The sequence below is a fragment of the Dendrobium catenatum genome, unplaced genomic scaffold, assembly GCF_001605985.2.
Source record: "Dendrobium catenatum unplaced genomic scaffold, ASM160598v2 fragScaff_scaffold_133, whole genome shotgun sequence".
Taxonomy (NCBI): Eukaryota; Viridiplantae; Streptophyta; class Magnoliopsida; order Asparagales; family Orchidaceae; genus Dendrobium; species Dendrobium catenatum.
Genome location: NW_021318595.1, coordinates 6,973,072 through 6,984,620, shown reverse-complemented (window position 1 = coordinate 6,984,620; position 11,549 = coordinate 6,973,072). Strand labels below are relative to the sequence as shown.

The window sequence follows — 11,549 nt, the reverse complement described above, 5'->3', positions numbered from 1 at the left end:
CGAGCATGGAAGACCGGGTTGTTAGCCAACGCAATTGCAGAATTGTTGTCGCAATATATATTGGTTGGCTGTAGTTGAGGAATACCGAACTCTGTCAGCAACCTACGTAGCCATAGGACGTCTGCCGTGAGTGCCGCCAATGCTCTATACTCGGACTCAGTTGACGACCTGGAAATAGTGTGTTGTTTCTTTACTGTCCAGGAAATGAGTGTATTCCCAAGAAATGAGCAGTATCCCGAAGTAGACTTGCGCGACACCGGATCACCGGCCCAGTCGGCATCTGAAAAGGATTGAAGAATGAGATTAGTGTTGGTTACAGGTAACCCGTATTTGTACGTACCTTTGAGATACCGAAGCAAGCGTTTGAGAAGATAGATATGTTGAGGTTCCGGATTGTGCATATGTTGTGACAGTAAATTGACACTGTATGAGATATCCGGACGCGTAATTGTGAGATATTGTAAAGAGCCCGTCAGTCGCCTGTAGGTATTTGGATCGTGAATTTCAATTTCGGGATTGAAAGCATCAGGAAACTTAGTACAGGTGGGATTAGCAAGCTCTTTGCAGTCCGTGAGGTTGGCTAGTTGAAGAATTTGCTGAATGTATCTTTCCTGGGACAGAAAATAACAATTTGATTGTTTTGTAATCTTGATACCGAGGAATTCAGACACCTCGCCGAGATGCTTCATATTAAAATCCTTGTTGAGTTGGTCCAGAATTTGTTTGATAGTGGTCGAGTTATTCCCTGAGATGAGTATATCATCAACATAAACAAGTAAGAAAACGCAAACCTGATCCCGCTTGTAGCTAAACAGGGACGGATCGTATTGACTTTGAGTGAACCCGATGGTGAGAAGTGTATTGGTAAATGTAGTGAACCACTGTCGAGGCGCTTGTTTTAAGCCATAAAGAGCCTTCTGAAGATGACAAACATGGTCCGGATGATTGTTGTCTTGAAATCCTTTCGGTTGTTGCATGTAAACCGTTTCCGAAAGCTGGCCATGGAGGAATGCATTTGCAACGTCAAGTTGTTGAACAACCCATCCATTGTGAAGAGCCACAGCAAGAAGAATCCGAATTGTTGGGAGTTTTGCGACGGGACTGAATGTCTCCAAATAATCCAACCCGTACTGTTGATGATTTCCTTGAGCCACAAGTCTTGCCTTGTGAGTAGCCACAGATCCATCTGCGTGATACTTCGTTCTATACGTCCACCTACAGCCAAGAATAGAAGCATTTGGAGGTGGTTTTACCAGTTTCCAGGTACCTTGACGTTGAAGAGCCAGGAATTCATTTGCCATTGCACGACGCCATTCAAATTTCTTGACTGCCTCTGTATAGGTGGTAGGATCCAGGTCGGATGTGCTAGACTGAAGAGTATGAAGCAGATTTAATCTGTTGGTTGGCTTCAACGATCCAGTTTTGCTACGAGTAGTCATAGAATGAACCGAAGCGTTAGAGCACTGCTGCTCAGCAGGTGGCTTAAGATTATGAATCGGAGCAGAGTTGGTAATCTCCGTTATGGTATTGGACACAGGAGATGCCCGAAGTTGAGGTGTAGGAGATGAGCGAACTTCTGACGTGGAATGTTGAATGGACGTTGGTGTTAGAAGAAAAGGAGAGGTGGGCGTATTTGAAGTTGTTGTAGTAGACGCAGTGTTGAGAGCAGCGAAGGGAAAGTTTTGTTCTTGAAAAATGACATGCCTGCTGATTATAATTTTGTTGTTATGAATGTTAAGGCATCTGTATCCTTTCTGAACTTCGGAATAGCCTAGGAAAACATGAGAGGTAGCCTTTGGTTGAAGTTTATGTCTAGTGTGTGGCGGGGACAGCGGGAAGCATTCGCACCCAAACACCTTTAGGTGATTGTAATGAGGTTTGCTGTTATGGATGCGCTCAAACGGGGATATGGATTTGGTAGTGTGGGAAGGTAAACGATTAATGAGGTATACTGCCGTGGAGACAGCATCAGGCCAGTAGAGGAAAGGAAGCGATGCCGCATGAAGCAGAGTCCTCGTTGTCTCTATAATATGTCGATGCTTCCTCTCAGCCACACCGTTCTGTTCAGGTGTGTACGGACAGGATTGACGATGAATAATCCCATGTTGAGTTAGAAAAGAGGAAAACTGCTGATTCATATATTCGGTCCCGCCATCTGACTGAAGGATTTTAATTTTCTGTGCGGTGTAGTTCTCAACCTGTGTTTTAAATTGAACAAAGATGTTAAAAACTTCCGATTTATAACGCAGAGGAAATAACCATGTGAACCGAGAGTAATCATCTACGAAAATAACGTAATAGCGATAGCCTTGATTAGAGACAACCGGAGCCGGGCCCCAAACGTCCGAATGAATGAGAGAAAGTAAAGATTTATTACTATGATCGGAATTTTCGAAAGACAATTTATGAGTCTTAGAGCTATTACAAGAACTGCAAGAAAAATCACATTTGCCTAAAGCTAAGTCAGGATTACAAGAAGAAATGATATTAAAGATCCTCCGGTGAGGATGACCCAGGCGTTGATGCCAGCGAGCAGCCGATTGAGGATTTGACTTGAGAGCTGTATGAGATGTCGCCTGTGACGTAGTCGGGATCTGATATAGACCACCTTTACACGGTCCGCGGAGGATAACCCTGTCCGTCTTCATGTCCTTCAAAATAAAGCCATTAGGATCAAATATGATTGATATATTGTTATCTTTGGTCAATTGAGAAATTGAAAGAAGATTATATTGAAGTGAGGGTGAGTGAAGAATGTGTGAAAGATTAAGCTTACTAGACGGGGTCGGGAGGATGCCCGCCCCGGTATGGGAGATCTTGAGAGAGCTGCCGTCTCCAATTGTAACGGACTCAGAACCTTGATATGGCGACGATATGGACATGTTGTCCAGAGAATTGGTAAGATGGGTCGAGGCACCCGAATCTAAGAACCAATTGTCGTCGTTGTTATCAGATCCCGCTATCATAGCCGTGTTCGTATTTCTTGATGTCGGCACATATTGAGTGTTAAGGCGGTGCCAACACGCCTGAGCCGAATGACCTCTTTTCAAGCAAATCTGACAAGTTACGGGAGCTGCGGCTGTATTCCTGGATGGATTAGTATTATTTGAAGGGTTACGACCTCGAGAACGTTTACCTCTACCTCTGGAATTGAAAAGAGCCATGGTGTTGTCTGGTCGTCCAGCAATCTTGGACGCATCAGTAGCAAGATTCACTTCCTCGCTGAGGAGCAGTGGATAAAGTTGATCTAGAGAGATCGGGGTTAACATTGTTCGGATAGCAGTCTTGAAAGACTGATAAGTGGGCGGCAGGCCGTTGAGAATGTACAAGATTATGTCTTCAGTATCAACAATCGCACCTGCAGCCGCTATTTGATCGATCTCCAGCCGACTACGGTCTCCTGCCGACTACGGTCTCCTGCCGACTACGGTCTCCTGCCGACTACGGTCTCCTGCCGACTACGGTCCTTCAGGTCAAACAAACCTGTATATGTAACTCTTACCATGTAATGCAATCTATATGATGTACATTTGCTACATCAATCCAAGGCCTTCTCCTAAGGAAGGGCCTCATTTGTAATCGACTACAAATACTAGTGGATTCATTCAAACTGGGCCAGGCCCCGTGGTTTTTCCCCCTTTTTTCAGGGGTTTTCCACGTAAAAACTCTGGTGTCTCTTATGAATGCTACACCCTCTCACTTATCTGCTTGTGTACTGGATCTTCGTACAATGCTAAGACGTTAAACTAAATATTTCTCTACCGCCGCGAATATTCCAGGACGCAACAATCGTAGCCATGGATCTTAGTGTCTTTCATGGACTCACGAGGAGCTAGTAAGGTTGTTGGTGGGTGAAGCCGTAGTGTTTCCTTTGCCACCATTTTCAGATACGGAAGATGTTCGATATCACTTTCTTCTACTTTGCCTTTGTTGCCTGCAACTCGCCTGACTTCTTCTTGTGCTTTTTTCATGGCTGCCGGGTTCTTAATCAGCTCCGTCATTCCCCATTCCAGAGTTACGGAGCTCGTATCTGTTCCACCTAAAAACATGTCCTGCATAGCAAAATTATGAATTGATCAAACACTTCTTTATCTGTTTCTCTATACTCTAAGCTAACTTCTTTGATATTTATACGTACCATTAGAAGAGCCTTAATCTCTTTTCGCGAGAAGAGATAGCCAAGTGAAGGATCCATTTCATCTTGACGCTTGAGAAGATCATCGAGAAAATCTCCATAAGAAACATTGGCACTCTTCTGTCTTAATCTCTACTCAATCTCCTTCTCAAAAAGCCTATCCATCTCCCGAAATCTCTTCTCAACCTTAAACCACCAACCAGTTAAGAAATCAACCCACCAAAACAAAGGGAAAAAATCTTTGACATTGAACTCTGTCATCAAAGTCATCATACGCATAATAAGGCCATGGTGAGGACTCAACAAGCACTCTCCATCAGCCGACACGCGCTTGCTGAAAACCTCTCTGTATGTTATATTATTAAAAAGACACAGCGCAATTTCACTCAAATTTATCAGCTTTCCCTGCAACGAACTTTTCTTTATAGATCCCACCATTACCTCCACTTCCTCCTCCCGAATGAAGCTGAAAGATTGCACCTTTCCCGGATTGAACATCTTGTTGCTGCCGAATCTTCTCAGTTTCTTCCAGCTTTCGCCGTAAGGAGAAGCGCCGATGTCTAATCCGCCGTAGGAGAAGTGTGTGACGGCGGAGAGACGTGGGCGGCTGCAGAAAATGGTGTCTTGTGTTCTGAGGATTTCGGAAGCAACTTCTGAGGAAGAGGCGACCACGGCGGAGGTTTGGCCGAGCTGTAAGTGCATGAGTGGGCCATGTTCTTTGGAGAGGCGGCGGAGGGAGATGTGGATTACTTGGCCGAACAGTTCGTGGAGGGATCCGATGATGGGGAGAGGAGGCGGGCCCGGTGGGAGCTCTCTGCCATTGTACTTAAAATAGTTATATGAAGAACTTGGGCGAGAGCGGCGGTAGATGGCGATGAGTAGATATGGGAGGAGTAGGAAGAAGAAGACGAAGAGGCATGAGCAGCTGAAGAACCGTTTTGAATTGGAAAGGTTATTAAGGCTGCTGCTAGTCAAGTCATCAAAGATTTTATCTTGGAGAGACATTTTGCTTTCTGGTGTACTGGTGTATGCAGCTTCGCCGCCTTGCTTTTATAGTTGCTCTGATGGGGAGGACGGCCGGGCCCGGCAACCAAGTGATCCGCTCTGTCATCCCCGAAAAAAATGTAGAAAATGTAAAGATACGGCAGTTTTATATTTAATACAGTAGTAAAACTCCAAGAAATTTTTTTTTTTATAAAACTCAATTTAGAGAAATTTACACATTATATATATGATTATACTAAAACTTTTTAATTGATAATCAAAACTTACAAGCACCAAATCAAAATGAGTTGTATAACCAAAAAAATTTATAGGTTAATTATTCATAAACATTGTTGCGGGCTAGAATATACACGGCGATAGAGTTAGTAAATTTCCGTCTCAGCGTTGTATGAATATCCAGCACACAAACAGAAAAGAAATGGAAACACCAGGGTTTTTACGTGGAAACTCTGAAAGAGAAAAAATCACGGGGCCTCGCCCACTTGAAATAGTTCAACTAGTATTTTGTTTGAAATATAAGAGGCTGACTCATCCACAAAGTTAGGACGGTCATATTACAATGAATTTCTTCTAAGTTGAGATTCAATTACAAAGTTGAGCAGAGTTCCGACGTCACTAAGGAGGTTGGGCAGAATTCTGGTGTCGTCCAAAAGTTGGACTCAATTCCGGCGTCGAGTATAACTTTTATGTTACTTAGGAAGAATTCCGGCGTCACCCGGATGTTCGGCCAAATTCCGGCGTCACTCAGGCAGCGGGAAGAACTCCGGCGGTGGTCGAGGAGTTATTTCCTCATCATTCTCTTCTTCGTCTCCTCTTCTTGCTATTTATAGATTTTCTGGAGTGGCATAGCTCGTAAATAAGTGTGAGATCAAGGGTAAATAGGTAGTGGTCGAATAGACAGTTGATATTGAATCCCTAGATCGTGCACTGTTTGTCAGACATTTGAAGGTCTTAATGATGTCAGAATTCAGCAATCTTGGGCTCGTTGGACTCGTCTCGTCGAACCGCTCGATTCGACCATAAGCTCGTTAAAATCAGAAACCGTTTGGTAACTTAAATTGTGGTATGAACTTTTTGACACATTTCAGGTGCTTGATTTGGGCTCATTTGGGCTCAGATTGAGTTGAGTTTGGTGTCATTGCGTTCGTATTTCCGAGACGCTCAGTTTGACTATAGGCTCACTGAAATCGGAGTTCAGGTGCATCCGGATTTAACTTTTGAAATTTCCGGCTTGATATTGCCTCGAGATTTGTGCTCGATCAAAATAATTTATTAAGAATATATCAAACATATATGCAAGAAATGGACTCAATATTATTTGTTAATGTTAGACTTAGACATGGACCTTAGTAAGGACATTGTACATCGACTCTTGTCACAATAATGAGCATCAATGATGATGAAAATAATGGTTATTTGTGATGGTGTCAATGTTGAGTGCCAAGGTTAATGGTGACATCTGGTATTAGATTTTGCGGCCGCATTGTATTTTAGCCTTAGTGATGATGTTAGTCAACGATCGTAAATGCAACATATGGCCTCAATAAAATTAGTTGTTGGCAAAGTTGAACATCAAGTTTGGATGTTATTGTCGACATTGAATGTTCATATTGTTAACAACATTCAGTGCTAGCAAATAGAGCTCAAGATTCTATCTTTTGGAAATTTTTAGGTGCCTCCCAAGAATAAGCAAAAACATGATTTATTTCTAAATTCATGGAGGAGACATTCTAATTATTTTAATTAAAAATTGGAACACTCCATCACACGATCCATATTAATTTCTCTCTATCATATAATATTTTTTTAACATCTTAGAGACTAAGGCTTCGTTTGAGATGCCTTTTTTGTTGCCTTAAAGCAAATGTTTCTTTAAGAAGCAGGAAAAAGCCGTCTCAAATGAAGCTTAAATGATATCAAAATTGAGCAATTTTAGTCATGCCAGATTTGTCTCTTCGATATGCTTATTTCAACTTGATGTAAGTAAAATTTGGAGAATAATTGATTCCTCAATTTTTTTTTAAATAAACTTTATTCGATAGGAAGTGAAAGTACTGCAACAAACCAACAAAAACAGATAAAGAATCAAAACCAGAGAAAAGGCAAGCCAACAAACAGAATCAGGAAATGCTGCAAACAACATTCCCCAATCAACTAGGCAAGGGCCATCCATTGGGGAGAAAAATCCAACGTGCCAACCAACACATCAGAGGAACCCACCAAGGTTGCCAGCTAGCCACAGCCAACACGAGGAAGCCAAAGGCAGTCTCATCATTGTCCAAGCAACATCCAAAATAGAAACACCACCAGAAAAGCAAGAGAAACCAACAACAACACCCAAAATCTTAGTCTAACCAGTAAGCCCCAACAAAACACCATCGACAACTAATCAAAAAAGCAATCCAAAAACTACCATTTGGACTTCCTCCAGCCACGTTTGCCCCTCCCACACGAGAAATCTTTAGCAACATGATTACCAACCTACAAAACATACATCTCATTTAAATCAACCTCAGGTTCACCACTATCTTCCTCATATGAGGAGGTAGAATCCTCCAACCAATCATTTTGATCCAAAACGCTACCTTTCAAATTATCCTTCAAATGAACTTTCAATTCTTCATTGGAGTTAAGAGAGACAAAAACTTCAATAAAGGGTTCTCCATTCGGTTGCAAAGGAAGAGAAAATTGAGCAGGATCAGAAGTAAGCAAAACAGAGGTAACATTAGTTTCATTAGCTGAAATTAAACATCCAACAAAACCTTATTGATAAGGCACTGATCATTCTCTTCATCCACAATCGCCTCAGCTTGAAGAGGCACAACAGAAAAAGCCTCCAAATCATGCACAGAAGCATCCAAATCCACAATAACACTATCAACCTTCTCCGTAAGAGGCAAAGCCAAATGTTATCATAGCATTTCAATTTTAGGGCATTAGATTTATTTTAGTTTGACTTTGATCAAGATATTCTTCATATTGAAAGAATTCATTTGATTTGATATTTGTCTAAACTTTAAGGCTTCATTTGGGACGGTTTTTTTACTGTTGCTTAAAATAACTTTTTAGTATAAAATTTTTAATTATTATACTAAAAATTTACTTTAAGGTTTTAAATTTCAAGAATTAATTTATTAATTATTTTTTAATTTTAAATTTTTAGCCTTTGAAATGTCGGTTATGAAAGTTAATGATATATTTATATTTAATAAATAATTGTATTATTAGTTAATTAATAAAAAAATATTATTTTAATTTTCTAAAATTTACACTACTATAATGAAAATGACTTTTATTTATTATCATATAAATAGTAGCAATTTATTTAACTTATATTATTTTAAATCTCAAACATTCAAATTTCTTCATTTCAAATTAATAAAATTTTAAACAATAACATCTAAATAGTAATTTAATAATTAATTAATTAACGTCTAAATACTAAAGTCCAATAAATCTATTGTCTTTATTAATTTTATCTATCAAAGAAACATCTTTAAAATTATGGTTAGATATTTTATTTTTTATGTAACATCAAAAAAAAAAAAAAATTTGCATTGTCAGTTTGTCATCAAATAGTTATATATGTCTTTTTCTTATAGATTATGAATAATAGAGAAAGCAATATGTCATTATATGAAAATTGATAATTATTATTTTTAAGCTATTGACAAAATATTTCATCGATTATAACTTTTTAAATCATTTAATTTATCTATCTCTCATTCTCTCCCATCTTCCACCCTTCAAGCCCCGATTAAAAAAAAAAAAAAAAAAAAACAAGTAGAGATTGAAGCAAATCTAAAGAAAAAACAACAAAAAACCCTAACCTTGTAAGAAGGAATCGGCCGACCTGGATTGTTCCGCATAATCGCCGCTACGATCCCTCTTATCCTGGCGCTGCTATTGCCGCTCCAAACAAAATCGAAGCATGGCTCCTTGATAAAGAACTTCTCCTCGCAAGGCGGAATGGGCGGCGACACCACCGCCTTCGGATCCAACACGCTATCAAACGCCGTAAAGAAGGAGAACCGCGACCGCACCGCCTTATCAATGCAGAAGATGAGGAGTATGAAGAAAAACGAGGAGAAAAGCTGGAGGAAAGCTGATCGTTTGTGTCTCCATGTGAGGATTTTGTTTTTCTTCATCAGCGCCTTGAATTGCTGCCAGAAGAGCTGAGCTCCGCTCTGCAGCTCCATGATCTGCTAGCTTTTCGGAGCACATAAAAATGGGGGGAAGCTTCGAAAGTAGGAGCAGGTCGGGCGTTCATTTTTATAGGGAGCTATTGCCATTCAAATTTTCATTTGTAACTCTTTAGTTTAAATTGGGAAGTTTCTTTAGCATTTACTGATTCCAGAGAGAGGGAGCAATTGTGCTGTAATTAACTTCTTTTTGACCTATTTGTTGCCATCAAATTTTTTTTTTTTGGGGAAAATTGGGGCAAAAGCCCTTTTATTTCAATAAAGAAGAAACAATACAGGAAAATAAAGGATACATGAAAGAAAAATAACTTCCCAACATAAGCAGGAACAAAATCTTATGTTGAGAAAAAAGAAAAGAAACCCCAACTATACTGCCCAAATACAATCAAAAAATCAACTTAAGCGCCAAAACGTGGCAGTAAGCAAAAAAACAACAGTTAATGCATCTGCAGTATCACCAAAATGAGCATTCCACGCCCCGTGACATCAGGATCACCAGCCAAAAGAAAGTCCCTAGTGACCCGAACATATTACAGCTCCAGCTCCAGCACCAGCGGGAAGAAAACCTACAGCATATAGAAGTAAAACCAGCTCCCGAGCCCAGTTGCCTGGACTCATAAAATAACAAGGAATCGAGGGGCTTATCCCTGGTTGCTCGTAAACCATCCTAGGGATGAACAAGGGGAGCTTCATCATCGTCCAGGCATGGCCATACATCAAATACCCGAGGGACCAAGTGGCACAGGGACATATCAAAGATGACCGAGAAGTCCTCCTTATAAAATTTCCAATAATTTCAGCGAATTTTTCCATTTCAAAATCTTCTCAAAAAGAACTCTTTTAATGCCAAACAACAGAGAGGTGTAACATTGCGAATTGTTCCCATACCTCCTACTATTCCTCTCTTTCCACAAGTAATAAATCACAGTGCTAATATTCAGCAAATAGAAGCATTTGAGCTCTTTGTTACTATTGAATTTTCTATTTAACCAATCAAATAACTGCAGAATATTAGGCTTTAAAAGAAAAGAGTTCATGCCCGGGAGCATAGCATTTAGAATGGAGAAGGAGTAAGAACATTCAAAAAACAAATGGGATATAGTTTCGTCATGTTGATTGCATAAGCTGCAAATAGTTGGAATATGAATGTTCCTAATGGATAGTGCATCTGTAGTTTTGAGAGCACCCTTCAGAGCAAGCCATACATAAACCAAGTGTTTAATAACATGCCTTTTGTGCCAAACCATAGAATACCAGTTACAGGTCGGATAATCTGAGTAAAATTCCACAATAAAGTTTTTAAAGCAAAAACTGGTTCGGTCTTTCCAGAGAAGATAGGGGCCATCACAACCAATTTCTCTAATGCCAGCAAACACAGCGCAAAGCTGTGAGGAGAAGTTGTCAGGAAGCACCCAGGAATTATTCAACATGATATCTTTAATAGTCAGATCCGAAAGAGAGGCAAGGTCCACATCTCCAAAGTGGTCAAGTAGAGTGCATTTGTTAAACCAATGATCCCATTGAAGTGATATAGGGGCATTAGGCACAATTTTAAAATTAAAACAAGATTTAGCCTGCAAAGCAGTATTACAAATAGACTTCCAGATTTTAGAGGCCGAGACGTGAGGGGGCTTCCAGGGAGAGGAGTATTTTCTAAATAGCCAAATAGCTAAAGGGGATGAGAAATTGTAAATCCGAGTAATAACAGAGCAATTGAAAGCAAATTGCATAGCAGATAAAGAAGGAATGCCCAAACCGCCTTTAGCAGTTGGCAAGCAAACTTTATCCCAAGCAATCATATGCATTTTCTTGTTAGCCGAAATGTCCCCAAAAAATAAAAACCTAGAACTGGTTTTTTTAAAAAATTTCTGCACTGATTTTGACAAAATGGCACCCCTAATCCAGTATGCAATGGTGTTTTGGATAGTAAATTTCAAGTATTATAACCTCCCGGCAAAAGACAACAAGTTGGCTTTCCATCCATTAAACTTCCTATTTAGGCTATCCAAGAGAGGCAAATAGTCTTCTAATTTGAGCTTGTAGAAAGAAAGGGGGATACCCAAATATGTAATTTTGCTTGCATTTTTATTTTTATTTTAAATAAACCTAAAAAATAATTATTCATAAAAAATGTTATAAAATAAAAAAATTACTTAAGTTTCTCTCAAACTTTTTTCTGGTTTCCAATAAATTGTTATTTAATTATT

The 11,549-nt window shown here is 39.7% G+C and overlaps 2 protein-coding genes across 2 annotated transcripts; both read right to left on the bottom strand.

Moving 5' to 3' along the window:
- Positions 1–4,267: 4,267 nt before the first annotated feature.
- On the bottom strand, positions 4,268–5,140 carry LOC110100088 (cytochrome P450 71A1-like). The gene has a single exon (XM_020827481.1). The coding sequence runs from the start codon at positions 5,138–5,140 to the stop codon at positions 4,268–4,270; it is 873 nt and encodes a 290-aa protein (XP_020683140.1).
- Positions 5,141–9,855: 4,715 nt separating this feature from the next.
- On the bottom strand, positions 9,856–11,147 carry LOC110100086. The gene is made up of 2 exons (XM_020827480.1): positions 10,231–11,147; positions 9,856–10,117 (listed from the first exon to the last, which is right to left on the bottom strand). Exons 1-2 carry the CDS (start codon positions 11,145–11,147, stop codon positions 9,856–9,858), a joined length of 1,179 nt encoding a protein of 392 aa, XP_020683139.1.
- Positions 11,148–11,549: the final 402 nt, after the last annotated feature.